This window comes from Stigmatopora nigra, chromosome 9, assembly GCF_051989575.1.
Source record: "Stigmatopora nigra isolate UIUO_SnigA chromosome 9, RoL_Snig_1.1, whole genome shotgun sequence".
Lineage (NCBI taxonomy): Eukaryota > Metazoa > Chordata > Actinopteri > Syngnathiformes > Syngnathidae > Stigmatopora > Stigmatopora nigra.
The window spans coordinates 6,093,422-6,112,667 of NC_135516.1; the positions used below are offsets into that span (position 1 = coordinate 6,093,422).

Below are 19,246 nucleotides of genomic sequence, written 5' to 3' on the forward strand. Positions count from 1 at the left end.
GATAATTAAGATAAATTGGTGTCAAATATCCCCATTGTGATTAGTCAGCAAAGAAATAATTGGATTTCTAGAACGATGATATAGTGCGATTACACTATGACAGGGGTAGGGAATCTATGGCTCGGGAGCCACATGTGGCTCTTATGATGCATGTAGTATATGGCTCTCAGCTAAAATATGCAAAACCAGTGGTGAGAGTCCCGAACGCACCAATAGGAACATCACGTCAGGACTGTGTCATTGATTTCATTGATACACTCATCGATATTCATTGATTAGCAAAAGCGTAACAACGTTGTCAAAGGAATTCAGATACTTTTAGTACTTTAAAAGTGATAAAATGATGTATTTCGACTTTTAAATTGTGAGTATGGCTCGTAAGGAATAACATTTGAAAATAGGAATTGTTTATGGCTCTCTCTTTCAAAAAGGTTCCCGACCCCTGCACTATGAGGTACAACGAGAGTGATGCCTGCTCAGAAAACAGTAAAGGCCTTTTATTAAAAATGTAAAAACTAAAAATTAATATTTATGATCATTTATATACAACCTGCGGGGAGTTTGCATGTTTTCCCTGGGCGTGCATGGATTTTCTGCAGGTACTCCGGTTTCCTCCCACAACCCAAAACATGCATGGTAAGCTGTTGGGACACTCTAACTCAGGAGTGGACAAGTACAGTCGTCAAGAGCATATATCAGGTTTTCCAATCTCCCTCCACCAGCACACCTTAATTAAATAATTAGGATCGGTATGAAGTTTCTGGGCATCTTGCTATTAAGTTGATTTGATTTCATTTTAAGTTCATTTGATTCAGGTGTGGTAGGAGGGAGATATGAAAAACAGACTTGGCCACACCTACTCTAAATTGCCCTCAGTTATGAGTGTGTGTTTTTGGTTGTTCATCTCATTTTGCCCTTTAATTGGTAAACAACATTGTTAGCTGGGATAGGCTCCAGCACCCCTTGTGACTGTTGAGAGGATAAGCGGTACAAAAATTCAGACTTGATGGTATTTTTTGAGCAGATGGGAAGAATAATCACTGCTATGAGTAAAAAGTTCAAACTTGAGTAGTTAATTCAATATGCCGTGCTGTTTTTATGAGCAAATAAGTGAAGGGCAGGGGAAATCACTCATAACACCACATGCTAATTGCTTCATAATCTTTCAGAAACATTGGCTAACCAAACCTTATCTGATTTTGACAGAAATGTGGGAAAAGGTCAAATTAAGCCTTGATTTTCATACGTGTTTTCCAACTGAGCCGATTCTTGTTTTGTGATAATCAGGCTCAAATCCAACCCAAATATTGGTATGTGTGAACCCTGATTGAATAATTCTCTAATTCTAAGTCTGTAATTCTTTGGCATGTTCTTTAAGCTCTTCCCCTGAAAAATAGACATATTTATTTTCATTAAATAAACGTATTCATGCACAGAATGTAGAATAACTTTTGATGGTATGAGAAGCATGTGAGTGCATTGACAGTGTGTTCTTCCTCATCTCACAGTATGTTCTGGTTTCCTTTAAAAAAAAAAAAAAACTGGTGAGTTTATTGACTTCACCCCCGCTCTTACGTAACTGTGGAATGTTGGAAGTGGACCGCCGTACTAAATCAACACATTGTACAATTAAATCAGGACATTCCTTACGAGGCAGGTCTCTAAGAAACCATAAACAGAAAAAAACATATTAGCCAACAATGTAACCTGTTTTTTTTTTTTTTTTTTTTTAATGATTTGTTCTTTGGAAATTAAGCTGGGACACAATTAGTTGTCTTCCAAAAGGTCAAGGTTTTAAACCTGCACCAATGTTGTTGTTAAAAGAATTTTCTTCCAATTTGGCGCTTGTTCTGAATTTATAATGTGCTACATAGGGTTCACTTGTATTTAACTTTAATTAAAAAGTATTCACTTTAAATGTTTTACTCCAGTTTTGCAAAACTTTTGCATTCAATCATTAACTTTAGATGTTGTTTTCTAGCTTTAAATTGAATATTTACAACTACTACTACTACAAAACTGTATTTTGATATGGTTAATGATAATGTGGATGGTATTACTTTTAAACCTTTGCTAGTTTAGTCAATTTGTGTGTCATTGTCTTCCATTTATGCCAGTAAACATTTGATTAATTTGGACTGGGATGACTGGGAGTGATCAGCTAATTCTAAAATGGTTTTGAATGTATATTGCTGTTAGTGTCAGAATATGAATTTTAAAACATCACCTGATTAATGTGTAACTTAATGTGTGTTGACGTGGCTTTTAAAACGTTTGGTGAGATTTGAAAAGCAAGCCGGCCCATCTAGAAACCTACATTATTTATTTCTCTGTGTTGAGTTTCCAAGTGGGTTTAAAGTTTCCAGTAATGTGACTTTCCTTTACTCAAATTTTGAGTTAAGGTCGGAACTTCTTTTCTCAAAAGAAGCCTACTCAGAACTGTCGTTAGAGGAAAAACCTAGTGTTCATGCTACGGGGCCTTCCAAGATAAACGTTTTATTCCATTAATGTGTTTGTGGAAAGTGTCATTGATTCGCCAAACAATAAAATTGATGAGTTGCTAATTGAGACCAACCAGAGTTAAACTAAAAATGCTTTTTGTTACATTGACAACATACAGTTGGTATTGACGTTAATAATAACAATGCTGAAATTAGGGAAAGTGGTTAACAACTGTTTTAAAATGTTTAAAAGACTTTACTGTTATTTCATAAATAAATATCATTGGCTGTCATGGACGTCCAATCCTTTTTAGGAGAGGCTGTTAGTTAATCCCAACCCAGTTTTCCCATTTAACATTTGATTTCTATTAATTTCAATGTGACTTAATAAGATTCGGAACATTAGAACAATTGTTTTATGATTATTTATTGATTATTTATTTGTCTGTTTGTTTCTTGTTATTTGTGGTCAAGCTTTAAATGTTATTATACTTTATAATAACAATAAAAGCATTCAATTCAATTCCAAATATTCACAGCGCCTCCTCAAACAAACTTTTCTCTCGATTACATGCAATAATGCTTCACCTCCTCAGACATAACAGTCAGGTCAAGTTGGTCAAGACATGGGATTTTTAGCAGATTTCTTTTTTTTTTTTAAGAATTCCAAAGCTGTGACCAACAGGACGTGTGTGTGTGTGTGTGTGTGTGTGTGTGTGTGTGTGTGTGTGTGTGTGTGTGTGTGTGTGTGTGTGTGTGTGTGTGTGTGTGTGTGTGTGTGTGTGTGTGTGCAGGTTCTTAGAAATGAGATACAGGATGTGTGTAAGAGCAAGCAAAATGTCATGTTCTTATCAGCAGGCAAGAAGTCGCACATTTCATGCTTGTTTAACTCAAAATATGATTGCACGCTTCACATAACTGTATGGCACACTGGAACATACTAATTTATGAAAAGATGATTTGAGATACAGTAAAGTATGTGTGGTTTGAGCGCGCTCACTTAAATTCCAGGCAGATCTCAACGGCCTACTTAATATCCTTTCTTGTATTACAGCAGCATTACATTTTTTGGAGTTGAAAACGTATGCTCGCAGATGTTTTAGACGCAGCTGGAAAAACCTTTTAAGGCAGTAAATGGAGGGATTTAGTGAACATACTTGGTCCACATTCTAATATTGAGAATTGATTGTTCTTGGCCTAAACATGTTTTTCATGCAGGTGGATAAATTATGGATGGGTGAATTTTAGTTTTAACCATGATAAATAAAATAGGTGGCCATTTCTATACCAATTTAGGTTGGGTGTAGGAGTATACTAATCAGATGTATTTTGTTTGGTACATCTTGCAAAGTTATTTTCTCAATGTTTATCATTTAAGTAAAGTGGTGAGGATGTGGAATCATAAGCAATCAAAGCCCCCACGTTTCCTGAAGGCAACATTATTTGGGGACATTTTTGCAGGCTGTAATTTGTCACACTTTCTTCCATAGAAGCTCAAACTGAAACAGTGTTTTTCTGCAATAATTTGTCTCTAACAGATCTATTCATTAGAAAAATGAGCAAACCGTCTCTTGGTTGTAGTAGGTGTTTGAAAATCCATTGATTCCATGTTACTGGTAGCATCCAGGGAAGTTTTGAAGAGGTTGGGGGATAGTACAGAAAGCCCGATACAGAATGCCATCCAAAGAGGCCTGCAGACAAACACACACAAATTGACATCATGTAATGAACACACACACAATGACTTGGCCGACTTACTAGAGTTTGTTGCTACATTCATCATGTTAGTCAACGTTGGGTTGGGTTTCCACTATTTTGGCTCAAGGCACAGTCAACACCAATTGGAATAAGGGAACTTGTTACCTAATTGCGAGTGGTTAGCGCCTCGGCCTCACAGCTTTGGGGTCCTGGGTTCCAATCCAGGTTCTGTCCATCAGTGTGGAGTTTGCATTTTCTCCACGGGCCTGCGTGGGTTTCTTCTGGGTACTCTGGTTTCCTCACACATTCCAAAAACATGCATGGTAGTCTGATTGGATACTCTAAATTGCCCTTAGGTATGAGTGTGTGAGTGAATGATTGTTCTATCCCATTCAGGGTGTCCCTCTCGTCTGGCCCAGAGTTAGCTGCGGTAGGCTCCAGCACCCTAAAGAAGATAAGCGGTTCAGAAAATGAGATGAGATGAGGTAAGCTAATTGCAGCTATTTGAATAACAGCAAACCTATGTTTAATTAAAAAAGGAGTGTAGCAGAGAAAAGAGTCATAGTTTAATAGGAATTTCAAAAAAAGTGCAGAGCGTAATGGAATGCGGTGACGGAATGCTTCACAACACATCTGACTCCAATCTGTGAAGCTTTTTCCCTCTGGTTACATGTATTAGACATACTGCATCACGTGTGGAACTGAGTGCTACTCACGTCTCCCAGGATGGAATCTAATATGTCGGAATGCGTGGCTGAGCGGTGTTCATGGCCCTGTGGGTTGCGGACCGCCGCGGAAGGCTGAAAAACAGCAACAACTAAAAAGTGGTGAAAGCAGTTCACGTTCTCGGGGCCAATTTTCGCGAATGACCCTCAAACTGACATCAGGTGGCGCTGTGAGAAAAACCTTACCTGGTATTTGGCAGCGTTGCAGAGCAGGAACATTGGAATGCATAAAAAATGGAAACTATAAAAGAATGTGACGCACTCGCTGTTGAACTCTAAACAAAGGTCTTAAAGACTTTTTTGTGTCTCTGGTTACCATCATAGAAATGTCCTCTCAATGTGTCCAATTGTTCTACCTTTCAACAAAATGGTTGTCCAAACCAAAATGGCATACTTCTATGTTCTATTTCAGAGAGGTATTTCTTAGACTTTTTTTTAGGCATCCCATCATGAACACTTAATTTCTTGCTATCGGACAAACCGATTTCAGGAAAATGACTGTTTGCTGTGGATCCAAGGAAGCAACATTGAATTGAATTATAATTGACTTGATTTATTAGGGTACATTTTAAGTGTATTCCATTTACAAATGAAGACTTTCAAATATTATGGAATGTAAAGTTTGGACGATAATCAAAAACACAAAAAGTAAGTGAGTATAATTGAATGTGGATTTGGCTAAGGACAATTATTGGACAAATCTTCCGTTTTCCTGTACTCTTAACGGATGCACTTTTTTGTATGTATCATATCTTGTGCTGACCCGGCCCATCTGTCAAATTTTTAAAGTCAATGTGGCCCCCGGGCTGAAAAGTTTGCCCACCCCTGTACTAACTGGTAAAAACTAATGATCTTTTATGATGGGTTGAGTCTAACTCTAACACTTAATGTTACTGATGCTTGAGTTCAGTAGTGCATTTGACACTATCAATTGCTCTTTGTGGCTAAATCAAATTGAACCATATTTTGGAATGACAAGACTGGCATTCTCGTGATTAAAATTGTACCTTTCAGATAAGACCCACCGTGTAATTCACAGCATTGTTGAGCTCTGGTTATTGCTATGTTGCTTGCAGGGGTCCACAGGAATGATCAAATCTAGGTTTTGTTTCCATCTTGCGGTGACAGGTTGTCATGGCGGTTTTGGATTTCAGTTCTTTGTATTTATAGAAAGAAGTGTCCTTGGGGTTTGATTCTCTTTCTTGGACAACCTAAGGAGAAAAACATCGGGAAAAGACATTTATTAATTCATTTATTGAACCGTTTATCTTTACAAGGGTCAAAAAGGGGTTGCTGGAGGTAACTCAGCCAACTATTGACACTAGGTGGGGATTTTGATCAGAAAAAAAACTTGATTTCTTCTCATTTTTGTTCTTTAGTTTTGAGTAATAGAACATAATGATGTTTTTGGAACAGCTTAATTCTGGGGCACAATTACAGGGGGAGAAGAACATGCATTTTCTAAAGACACATTTCAATAATATCTTATAATAATAATAATAATATACTATAATAATATAGTAGTTTTCTATCTCTCTGAATTTGACACTGGTGTTTTTTTTGTGGCAGCACACATAAATCTAAAATAAAAAAAATCTACTAACAACATGAAAGAAAATGGCCGTTCATTTAAAATATAAATATTTGTAAAAAATGTATGACACTATTCTCTATTTACTTTTTTCATGTTTGGCACTTCACTATAAAAGTTGGAAATGAACCATTTGTGTACTTGCATTAAAATGATAAAAGTTGCATGTGACCCATAAGGTTGTGAATAGGTTTATTTTGAGATTAGAAACTGATCATAAGTGGATTTTTTGTGGTTGCCTTCAAAAAAGGGTCTAGTCAGAGTGGGCTTCATCAGTTCATGCAACAAATCCAGCTTGGGATTTAGTGTGGAAAACAACTCTTGATGCTTCAATCCCCAACCGCCATTTCTATCATTCTTTTGGAATGTAAATGACGTTAGGCCACTAGTATGTGGCAATGAGGTTTTTCAGATGGAAACTCCCGCCAATAATATTCAATTTCATTTGTAAAGAAGCAATGGAGGAGCTCTTGCAGTCAGTGGAGACAATTTTGTTTTTGTTATTTGTTGGTGGCATAATTAGCTTCTTGTGAATGAATGAAAGGATGGCATTGTATGTGGGAGGTAGTTGGTTATGTAAGCCACCTCCACTGTTTCGATATGCTCTTTCCACCTTCATGTAGATAGCCTCTCTCAAACAATCGGTTATCTAAGTATGTTGAGATATCTAAGTAATATGCCTTTTTTTGTCATCAAAAGTGTCTTTTTTTATTTGGCGTGCTGGTGGACAGGGCACGCAGAATCAGTGGCCAGCCACACTCGTACCTAAAAGCAATTTGGAATTCACATGTGTTTGGAATGTGGGAGGAAACCAGAGTTCCTTGAGAAAAACCCACAAAAGCCCAGGGAAAACATGTACATTCCACACAGTGACTGGGATAGAACCCACGACCCAAAAACTGTGAAGCCCGGGGGCCACATTGACTTTAAAAATTTGACAGATGGGCCGGGTCAGCACAAGATACGATACATATAAAAAAGTGCATCCGTTAACAGTACATATGAAACATAAACAGAAAAAAAGGACTAAAGTATTAACTTACTCATCACTCATCAGAAAAAGTATAAAGTACAAAGTAAAGTAAAAAGGAATCTATTAAGAAATATACTTACCTCAAATAAAAAAAATACTTACCTCAGAGTCGAATAGCAAATCCTATTGGGGGCTTTGGTGTACCCTGAGGGATCCCCAAATGTCTTCAAAGGAATCTGCCAGAAATGTGACCAAGTAACACCGCATACGTTCAAGGGAAATACCTAACAGTACAGAAGTCTCATCGTGTCAGTTTAGTGCTCCTAAAAGGGTATTTTCACTACTGCAACTGCCATCACAACACCAACCAGTATTCTTAAGCAAAAAGAGCCAGTGGAGATATTTATTGTTTGATATGATCAAACATTAAATGGAAGAAATAGCGCGTTCAGCAAATATGCATGGGGTGATGTGAACAGAAGTTATACATACACATGCATAAAAACAAAAAAATAAAAAGTAAAAAAAAATCAAATTAAAAAAAAGTACAGAGAAAAATAAACAACATTAAAAGCAAAATAAATATCAAATGTGAAGAAATAAAATAAGCCTTCTAGACATAACTCCATAAATTTGAAATTTAACAATAAACAGAAGTAGTAAAATCAGCTGAACAGGTGTGGCTCCATTACACAGGTGATTATGAAGATGATGATCCATAAAAAAATATACTATTAGAAAGTAAATTCTATGTTAAATATAACAAAAATAAAACATCTCAGCCTCAATTCATCCAAACCCAATGCAGTAAAAAAAGCAAGACAGATTAGCGTAAATAATAATTCAAATAATAATAAACACAACATAAAACAAATTGAATAAATTAAAATACATTTTTAAAAGTGTCATATTTTAAAAAGTGCATTACTCCACCCCTAAATCGTTTACTTGTAAATGTTGCCAGTTAGGAGAGTGAAGCCCTTTAATCTGTCATTTATTAATCATGAAACATTATTACATTATTCATACTGGTGAACAAGGACCACTTGTACACAAAGAACGTTCACGACATACATATTACATTATTATATACAGTGCAGTGCATTACAGTGGATCGTTATATGTCTTTTTCCAGGACGGGTGGGGGAAGGATTAGGAATTAAGAGGAGAAAGGACGGTTTAGTAAGAGTACTTGTCTTTTTTTTTTGTACATGATTCATATTATTGACTTGTTTCAATGCACAGTACAATTTGTTTCTATAAAAGTTGAACCCAACGAGAGCTAGAGAGTGCCACGTTTTCACAGCTATTGTTATGTGAGCCTACAGGAAGTAGTGAAGATGTGAGAACACTCGAGAGAGTGAGAGAGAGAGAGAGAGAGAGCGAAAGAGAGAGAGAGAAAGATGCTAGAAAAACATTCCGAGAGCAGTCAGGGCAGGTTAGGGAAAAATGGATCAGAGGGGGAAAAAGAAAAAAAATTTAGATCAGCGTGCATGCGTGCTGCAGACATTCAGACATGTTCGACCATTTCGGTGGGGAATGGCTGAGCGACATCCCGTGCTGAAAACTCTCTTTTTATGCTTAGGCATCATTTTTGGTGCTTTCCCTGTTTATACATATACATTATATATATATAAAAAATACAAAACATAACAGCCAAAAGAAAGTGGTCTCCCTTTGCAGTTTGTCTTCCTTTTTCTTTCGTGTCCCCCCATCACATACATATTGACAAAGTATACAATATTTTACAACTGAACGACTGATTGCGAGAGAACGTTTGATTTGTCCAATCAGATACATCTGATAGTATATCCAATTAGAGTCGAGAGTCAACTGTAGGCTAACCAAGAAGTAGTTTAAGCAACACAACAAGCCTATGGCATGAAAAGAGCTGCAGTCAATTGCAGCTAGATATTAACACGAGCAACCGCCCTCGGGGACGCTAGGCTCTGCCGGTTTGTCCAGCTTGATGTCGATCACTGGAAATAGACACTTAAGGAAAACCACAATGCAATATATGAAAATATTAGGATACGTTTCGCAATTGTAGCTATCTAGAACACAATTATTGGAAAGTCTTGACTACAAATATATACGCCTGCGAGAAGGCAATGATGTATGCCTACGCCTGCGAGAAGGTCTTGGTGTCACAAAATTGAATTATGATTGGTTAAAGCAACAGTCTTATCGACGCTTGTTTAATGCAGCTGATTGTGAAGGCCTTGAGGCACATTTCTGACCCTGACAACAAATAAAGGCTGAAATGTGATTGGTTAAATGCTTCAATATAAAACCACACCAGAGGAAAGCAATGAACGGAAGCTAACAGACAATTTGGAATTAGTTCATAAGTATTGATGGACAAAATAAAATATATGATTCAGATATTTCTTAGGCCAGCAGAGTAGGCCTGGAAGGCCCTGACGGCTTATTGTAAGTCATGGTTTGGTTTGGTATGGTATGGTATGGTATGGTATGGTATGGTATGGTAGGGTAGGGTAAGGTGTGGTTTTGTATGGTATGTTATGGTATGTTATGGTATGTTATGGTATGTTATGGTATGTTATGGTATGTTATGGTATGTTATGGTATGTTATGGTATGTTATGGTATGTTATGGTATGTTATGCCATGGCATGGCGGTATGGTGCAGTGCGGTACAGTATACTACGGCATTGTACGACTTAGTACGGTATGGTATACTACGGCATGGTGTAGTAGTATGGTGTGCTGTTTGGCATGACCTGGTATAATATAGTAGTATAGCAAAGTCAGATGTAATTTCAAAAGCATGTTTTGTATGTTTTATGATATACAGAACTGTAATAGGGTCTATACCTTATAGTTTAGTAGAGGATAAATAGTATACTAATGGAGAACTGTGTAGCATGGAATAGAATGGGTTAGTATAATGTAGAAAACTATCTATAGTGTGTGATGGGGGTATATAGTGTAAAACAGTATTAATAGTTGAGCGGAGGATCCATTGTGCGGTTCCTCCAATCTCTACCAGATAATACTGTATGGTGATATGATTGTGATGAAGTGAATAAGAGCAGCTCTCTCTGCAGCGGAGCCCTGAAAATGAAGGAGGCAGACAATCTTTTTGGCTACACTCATCAATGAATCATTGCTGCTGTTAGTTAAGGATACTGCCTTCAGGATTGGCGTCATCCAGGCTCTCCATTCCGGGAAGAGCTGCAGCGACACGACGAAACAGCTTGGACAAAGAGCACAGGAAATAGTCATTAAGTCCTTGACTGCCAAGTGCAGCAAATCTGCATTCACTTTAAGATAAATGCAAACAAAGCATAGGTTCCTTTTGCTCTATTTGTGGTTGGACAATAAATTGGAAATGACCGTCTGTATGATTATGTATATTTTCATACTGAAAGCAAATCATGAATATAATTTATTTTTGAAGCTCGGGAAAAAGTGTCACCTGTTTGACATTGCAGCCTGTCTTGGCGCTGGTCTCGATGAACATGACGTTAAGCTCTTTGGCTCTCTGCTCTCCTTCCTCGATGGTGATTTGCCTGTCAGGATAGCGTACCGCTCATCAAAATTTGTATTTTCTTTCTCTCATAATGCTTCCGCTACCTCACCTTTTTTCTTCCAGATCCGTCTTGTTTCCCACTAGCATGATGATAACGTCACTCCCTCTCTCGGTCCGAACGTCGTCGATCCACTTGCAGGTCTGCTGGAACGAATTAACGTCTAGGGAGGAGTATCATGCATATGTATATTATTTTTGTCTATTTCAGTCCAAAAAAAAAAACACAGTATATTATTGTATTCACTAATTGGCTGCCGTGGAGGCCATTCTATGTCTAACCAACTGAACTGCTAGCCTTCCAGTTCAAATGGTTAGGATGTGTTTCGCCGTCCATGTTAGCCAATGAGTCAAAGGGTTTTGGCATGATAGTCTGGAGTACATTATGGTGTGTAAACATTAGCGGTTAGATAAACTGCCCACTTGTTATGTCGTAGACCACCACAGCCACGGTAGAATCTCGTATGTAGCTCGGGATGAGGCTTCGGAAGCGCTCCTGTCCGGCCGTGTCCCATAGTTGCAGCCTCACCTAAACATTTGAAGAGGGGATGAATGGTAGTCACATGGCAGTTAAGAGCAGGCAAAAATGAAAGTAAATAAAGCCAGATGTCTAGCTGCTTTTTATTTAGAAAGGGAATTTGAGCTTTGAGTTAAACAGGACATCTTGGAAAAAATAGCATGTGGTGATTATCAGTCTGGCTGTGCACATGGGAATTCATCCCTTCAATGCTTTTGGCTTATCTACAGCAAAACAGGCAATTTGCATGCTATATTTGGCACACTTTTTGTGTTCTATGCACTCCCTGACACAACCAAAAAAGCAAGAATGAAACCTAGGCCTCCACAATGGGAACAGACCCACCACCCGATCATTGGGTTGAATTGAACATGATATACATAAAACAAAGAGTTTTTCCAAACCTAGCAAAGGATATCAGATATGTCTAAATAACTATCCTAAAAAAATGTGAGTATTTCTCTGAAAATCATCAATGGTCAATATTAAGAATGTTTCTGTTATTTGTGAGAGAGAAAAATGGTCGATGCCAAGCCAACTATTATATATGTTCAACTGGAGTAGGAGACACATACATGCAATTGGGTCTTTTTTGACCCTTTATGATCAATGTCAGAAAAGTGTGTATTACTTAAAAATTATCCTCAACTATTATCATGCATTGTGGGCTCAGTGGCTTTTGTTCGGGTGTAATTTACTCATAAAACTGTCAAAGACCTTATCAAATTTAGACATTATTCACCTATTGCGACCCATTATCATTAAATGTACCTGCAAGATTCTCTTAAGCGACTATCATTCACCATATATTGCGAATATACATCTTTAATGACCATGACTTTCTCCGTGTTGATTCCAAATGTCGTAAATTTACATCTTTTGTGACAATCGGTCAAATGTGAGATTTTTTACTACCTATCCCAATCAAAGTGAGCACACTTTGTTTGGCAACTGGACAAAGCCGACGACTATTGTGAATGTTGTACCTTTTCAGCAGTTTTGATCACAAAGTCTTTTGAAAAGTCAAAGTATGATTCTTACTGTTCGGTCCTCCAGGTACATGGTCTTTGATAGAAAGTCAATCCCAATGGTGGCCTGTGAAACAAGGTGAAAGGCTCATTTGCAACTCCATTAATTCCAAATGGTTCAAGATAAATAGATGGCGGTACAATAAATCGGACTTGACTTTAATTGTCTTCTTGGGGATTTAATCACACAGCCAAGGTCGGGATGAATCCATATCCATTTATTATGATGTTACTGCTTCACTATCCTTATTTGATAGCAACACAATTGTATCAAGATTAGGAACAGAATTAGTCTTTTCATGATGGAACTTTAGATTAATGGCAATATTACAGCATAAAATCGTGAAGTCATACATGAATTAGAACAAGGTTAGAACCGCTTAACCTCATGAGGGATCACGAGGATACTGGAGCCTATCCTGGCTAAATATGAGGACAGGGCAGTTGTCTGTCAGTCAATAAACTTTGCATATTGGTAGTATTGTTCATGACTCACCTGGTATGTGTTGTCAAAACTATCATACATGAATCTGGTGATGAGAGACGTTTTTCCCACTGAAAAGTAACACAAAGATGTTAAACACAACAGGATGGAAAAATGTAATTAAACCAATTGCTGACTTGGATAGTGACAGATGTCCAATCCACACAATCCTCAGGAGAACATGCAAACTTCCTAAAGGAAGGTCCGAACCTGGAATCAAACCCTCGATCTGAATTGTCAGCCCGCTGAGCTAATCACTCCACCAACGTGTCGCCCTTTTTGATTCATTTCAATTCAATTGTGTTTAACCAATTAATTGATCAATTAGATGGATGTATTGTTACATCCCTTGTTCCCATATACTTTATAGATATTAGTAATGCATCTTGGTTTAATCTACATTTAATTTTCATCAACGAACTTGAAATCCAACACATATACGGATAATATTTATAATTTATAATTTTTTATACTTAATCCTTCAGGCCCTGCGTCTATTTTTTGGGGGCCATGTAGATGTCACGTGTTTAACACATGATAATATTATGGTCTGCATGACCCAAAATATGATATCAACAGCTCAACACATGTGGAAACTCAGTATTAATGAAGTTAAGTTCATTTTTATGCTACCAAGAGTAGTCAGTCATTGCAAACAGAATATTCTCCATTTCATGAACAAACAATAAGGTATTAATGCTAATTGATTAACGATTGCATGATGTAATTCTTGAATTCATCATTGTTTCAGCATGGGTGGGGGTACTTTTCAAGCGTGGATGTTCCATTCTGGGTGGGGATCTGGTTTGTCCGATTTTTTTTTTAGCATACACGCACGAGCAGGCTTTTAGGCCGCGTATCAGCACCATGGACAGCGATGTTGCAGCACAGGCCACACACACACACACGCACACACACTAACTGCGCGTTTTGCCTATTTCCTGGATGTATTTCCATTTGCCTGCATGACACAAACAACGCATAAAAACGCAGTTATCATTTTAGCGCTGACTTTTATACACGTAAACGCGAGGCGAATACGTCGTGTCATGCCAGTGCGTGAGGCGTGTGTTTCTTTTAAGAGCACGGACGAGCCGGAGGCTGCAGAAAGCGTCAGACATCGGCAGCCTTGGGTGTGTCCCCAATTGACACATGCATGGAAGTCGAACACAAACAACGCTATTCTGTCACTTAATCGACTGGTTAGATACGTCATGCGTAGGGAGGAAAATATAGAAAACAATCAAAAGCATTAAAAAATGAAAGAGGCATCCTATAAAGAGAGAGAAACAAGCGATGTCTTGTGTTTTTTGGGCCACTGCAGCAACTCTTCCCAGCTCAACACCGCACCACGCAAAAGAGGATAAGTAATATGAATTTAGGTGGAATAAAAATAACTGTGGAGATATTTAGGTCGAATTCGATTGAATAGCTGTAGTTAACGCGCATGCGTGCCTCTCCTCGGCGTGAATTAATGACATTTTCTCCACAGAAAGGCGTCATTTCATGCAATGCAAGCGTCGAATCTAGCTTGTTTTGCGTCAATCTGCTATTAAAACGTGTTTGTCATCAAGCAGTCGGGGGTGGAACTGAAGCGATCGGGTGACTCACCACTCTGTTCTCCCAAAAAGACCAGTTTAAATTTCCGCAGGGGGTTTCCCAAATCTCCTCCGGCTGACATGTTGCCGCTTGTTTGTCTCAAAAGTAGACGATCGAGGAGGGAGAAGGTGGGAAAAGGTGTCGACGTGTGTCTCGCTTCCACTATAAGCAGGAGGATGACGAGGAAGAGGATGATGATGATGATGCTACTGCTGATGATGCTGATGATGAAGCTTTCCTCTCCGCTTCAAATGATGGCAATACAGCTCGGCAGCACGGTGGTGCTTCTGCGCACGCGCGACCTCACCTACTTTCAACCTCAAGGACCATTACTTTTCCACACAGGTAAAAAAAATGCTCTGTTTTATGAAATGCGTTTATATATTTTCAAATTTGAACCCTTAGGTCTGATCCAAGTCATTCAAGGCTTGCACATGACATGTATTGCCGTCGATGGCATTATATTTAGATACATGTGGATAACAGTCTAAAAGTCTCTGGTTTGGACAAAGTCTAAAAATTGATTTGCAATGTATATATTCAGTTTTCCAATTAAATTCACTCCAAGTATTTTAGAAGCTCATTCAAGTCTTATCACCAACAGCTAGGCAGAGTTAAAGACCAGATGTTTATCAACAATAGCATTCATTCTTGAATCGACTTTGCGAACTGCTTATCATCATAAGGGTTGTGGAGGGTGCTGGAGCCTATCCCAGCTAACTATGGGGACCAGGCAGGAGGACACTCTGAATCAGTGGCCAGCTAATCATGAGGCATGCAACAACAACAACAAAAATCAATATTTGTTATATAAAAAAGAAACTTACTGCAAGAAAATTGAAGATTAACATGACTTTGTCAAATCTTAGAGGCAAAATGCCTCCCCACAACAAGGTGCAGTATAAAGGCCAGATCCGTTGACTTTAATTAACTTCAACCAAGTCTTTAAATTGTCCAGATGGGAATCTAGTAATTCTGAAGTAAAAAATCTTCCTCAGACTAGTCATAAAGCCTACCTAAATGATCTTTTGTAGTTGTTTCTGAGCTAATACTCACAAACAGCACAGCACAGCAACTGGCACCTATGGCTAGTGTTCAAAATCAAATATCTCTGCTTCCTTCTCCTTCCAGAAAGCAAAGCTGTGATCGATATATTGACAAATGTCTTCACTGATGAAGGATGACAAGCCTGTGTCACTGCAGCCATCATCTGGCAAATCACTTTGAACCAAAAGCACCGACCTGGAGCCCAATTCTGGTCCCGATTGGCTAAAAAAGCGAACTTTGATGTCGTCGAATCCATCGCTCCAAAGTCGGCCGCCGGATCGAATTTCATGAAGAACAACCTTGTGGAATTCCCGCACTGTCTCCCAGGGAAAACTCCCCACGTGGTCAAAGACTTCAAAGCAGAGTAGATGCCTCATCTTCCTCTCCACCGGCGATAATTCCTGCTCTAATATGCGGAAATATCCCAGCATAAAGAGATCCAACGTCAAACTATCGTGGCTCACTGCTACACCATCCACCTCAGGTAAAAACTGCTCCGGTGAGTACACGGCAAGTTTACTTTGGGACAATGTTAAATTGTTTGTTTGAGCACCACACAACTGGAGTTTATTCCTCCAGGAAGTTAACACCTTATCCACTGCACCTCGCTTTTGGCAGAACTGAAACAAGGATGGGATTTGATGCTGTTTTTTTCCCGATTTCGTGTCACACATGGCCGCTCGCACAGCAATCGCATAAGCCGACCTCTTCCAGTGGCTCAGAAACAAGACTACAATGCGCTCTTTTCTTAAACTAGTGGTCTCTCTCACAGGTGAATGCTTGAAAGGATCTCCACTGATCCTAATGCTATTTGGCTTGTTCGTCTCTGACGGTTTGGATATTATTTGGCTCTTCGATACATGGCTACCTGGAATCACACCCGCGAAGGGATAAATACCACCAATCTGTCCTTCAAAGTTGGCTCGGAGCTTTGTGACGGATACGCCAGACTTACGGATCTCCTTCTCCGCCAGTTCTCTGTTGCTACTCAACCGATGACCACATATTGATATTGACTGATGTCCATTTGGTTCCAATTTAATTTTCTGGTTGGTGTCTACTTCCAGGTGATCCCTCGACCCATGGTGTTCCTTCGTCATACCGTCCAGTGACGTTCTTTGTGTTCCATTTTCAATGGTCAGAGTCAGGTTGCCTACCAGCAGTGGCATTGTCCTGATGAGTTCTGAAACTCGATTGCACCATACTGGCAGAGCTAACCTTCCTTGCTCGTCCATCTTCTGTAGAGCTTCTTTGTTGAGAGAAATATTCAGAATGTGCTCAGGTAACACAGATTTCAGTTCTTCCATCAACCTGGTCAGTTCCTCTTCATAGGCCTGCTCACGCTTCTGGAGAGACATGTTGTCAATTTGTTGTTGTAGATACAGCAGGTCATCTTCAGTTAACAGCTCGCCAAAGGGACCCAGAACAGCATTGTGCACCTGGGAGAACTTCCAGCCATCCACTGGTGGGCAGCCAGAGGTTATGATCTATTGAGGAGAGCAAAATCTTGATTCACAAGAGGACAAGGGCAAATTTCCAGCATTTTTACAATTCAACATTATTGCTACAGTACAAACTCACAACAGTTATCTCCACAGTCTTTTCAAATTGATCAGGTTAGAAATGTATGTACACTTTAAACAGACTATACACTAACAAACAGAATCCAAGCAATTGTCTGCCTTGGCCAGTTGGGTTGAGGTAGAAAGACATAGTAGGGTGACTAAGGGTGGTTAAATGATGGTCGCAATGGTAATTGAATCCCACATTATGAAGCACTGCCCTAGAGTGCTATACTAGAAGATATCCTGACAGGGAAAGCTGGGTATTTTTACTCAGACTTGGATGGGCTTAACCCCAAACAGATATTACCTGTCTCTTCTGGTCCTCCACCTCCTGAAGTCGGGTCTGCATTTGTCTCACCATCACCTGACGTTTCCACTCAGCGATAGGGCGACCGTCCTCATCATGAGTGGGTACCAGGGCCTCGATGTCAGCTGTGATCACATCCACGATCGCTTCATCCGACTTAGCGTCCTCACCTTCGAGTTTCTAGAAGAGGATCATTCCTCGGTCAATGGTGTTTCAGGAGTAAAGATCTCAGATCTCTTGTAACCACATGCTCAGCATTTACAATCTTCAGGATAGTAGTTGGATTCCCACTTTGGGATGAATATTCGCCTTCATCTTTTAACTTGACAGAAATGACTCATTTCCCTGCAAGGACTGATTGGAGAGATGTTACTTGTAACTCCGATTAGATTTCTTTTAACCACAGTTAATATGTTGATACATACAATCCATCTCATTTTCCCGTCTGGGACTGGCACTGAGGTTTTCAGATTTTTGCCATTGGGGAACCGGTAGCTCACCGATGATCCAGTCAAGATGGCTGCCGTCATGCCAGCCTGCCTGAGGGATTTGATGGACTTCACGTGGGACACCAGTGTGAGATCTGGTTCTGGAGGCTTCAGCTGGTTGAACGATGTCATCACTAGAGAAGTATCACAACATATCCTTTTTTTAACAGTATCTCCCAAGCTATTGTAATTCTATAAATTAAAATTCCACATCCATCATGATTTTAGTTCATATTGACACAGTGTATCTTATTGTACTTGAATAATGACTAATGAATGCATTCCAATCAGATTCTTGACACTTGCCAAATTAGCATGACAAATCCCTTTTCAAAACATCTTAAAACTGATTTTAAAGCAAATTTCACAGCCACACAGATTCATGCAATGCAGCCAAATTTAAAATGCAAGGAATTCAAGACCTAACAGATGACACTCAATGCCTTTTTAACATGCTTGACCAAATTAGTACAGTTAAGACTTTTGAAGACTCTAAGGGTTAGATTCCCAGCCTATCCTTGGAACCCCAAGTGCTGGCTGTCAGCCAGTCATAGGAGCCAAACACTTACTGTACAATATATAATGACACCTATGGGAAATATAGTCTTCAAGGAGTGTAAAATGTGAGTTTATGGCTTACCAGAGGAGGCAGTGTGAATGTAATGCATGGATTCTGTTTGTCTTTTGGGAACATTAGCCAGAGTCACCGGAGACAGGGATGAGGTGGTCATCTCCGGGAGTCGAGGGAGGGGAAGCACCTCCTTCACTGGCTGCTGACACCACACACAGGAAAATATGTACATGCAAAGGTTAATGATTGGAATAGTTAGACTTCCAAAAATGACATGGAATTGCATTTAAACAAGTGAAAACTGTTTCAAAAACATTAAGTTTAATGAAGGAATAACATATGTATGGGTCATAAATTGAGGAAAATACTAAATACTAATACTAAACTACTAATACTAAAATATAGTGCGTATTTCCGGAAAAATATTTCCTTGTTGGGCTATAATACCCAAATTTCTCAGACAGTCCGGAAAAAATAACAATTGCCAAAATTAATTAATTAAAAAATTGAATATATCAAAAAATGATTTTTCACCATTTTTAATTCCTGCCTGCTATTGACAGTGATACATGTCAAATCCATTTGACCTGCTGTACCTTGCATTTAATAGTGTATTTAACAATGCTAAATTCTCGTGTCTCCATCACTTCTAAAATGAAA

At 38.9% G+C, this 19,246-nt stretch overlaps 2 protein-coding genes across 2 annotated transcripts; both read right to left on the reverse strand.

The window, feature by feature from the left end:
* Positions 1-8,405: 8,405 nt before the first annotated feature.
* rab6bb (RAB6B, member RAS oncogene family b) lies at positions 8,406-14,890 on the reverse strand. The gene is made up of 8 exons (XM_077724584.1): positions 14,621-14,890; positions 13,022-13,080; positions 12,539-12,592; positions 11,404-11,509; positions 11,033-11,144; positions 10,870-10,963; positions 10,581-10,647; positions 8,406-9,407 (listed from the first exon to the last, which is right to left on the reverse strand). The coding sequence occupies exons 1-8, from the start codon at positions 14,688-14,690 to the stop codon at positions 9,343-9,345; spliced, it is 627 nt and encodes a 208-aa protein (XP_077580710.1). The 5' UTR covers positions 14,691-14,890; the 3' UTR covers positions 8,406-9,342.
* Positions 14,891-15,696: 806 nt separating this feature from the next.
* On the reverse strand, positions 15,697-18,746 carry LOC144201696 (espin-like protein). The gene is made up of 4 exons (XM_077724448.1): positions 18,656-18,746; positions 18,028-18,149; positions 17,528-17,707; positions 15,697-17,142 (listed from the first exon to the last, which is right to left on the reverse strand). Exons 1-4 carry the CDS (start codon positions 18,744-18,746, stop codon positions 15,697-15,699), a joined length of 1,839 nt encoding a protein of 612 aa, XP_077580574.1.
* Positions 18,747-19,246: the final 500 nt, after the last annotated feature.

Coding starts and splice junctions, on each gene's coding strand:
- rab6bb (XM_077724584.1), bottom strand. CDS start 14,690: ATGTCAGCCGGAGGAGATTTGGGAAACCCCCTGCGGAAATTTAAACTG. Junction 12,593..13,021: donor GTTTTGACAACACATACCAG/GTGAGTCATGAA, acceptor CTTGTTTCACAG/GCCACCATTGGGATTGACTT. Junction 9,408..10,580: donor TGACGCCAATCCTGAAGGCA/GTATCCTTAACT, acceptor GTCTATTTCCAG/TGATCGACATCAAGCTGGAC.
- LOC144201696 (XM_077724448.1), bottom strand. CDS start 18,746: ATGACCACCTCATCCCTGTCTCCGGTGACTCTGGCTAATGTTCCCAAA. Junction 18,150..18,655: donor CATTCACACTGCCTCCTCTG/GTAAGCCATAAA, acceptor ATACTTCTCTAG/TGATGACATCGTTCAACCAG. Junction 17,143..17,527: donor TGGAGGACCAGAAGAGACAG/GTAATATCTGTT, acceptor TCTCCTCAATAG/ATCATAACCTCTGGCTGCCC.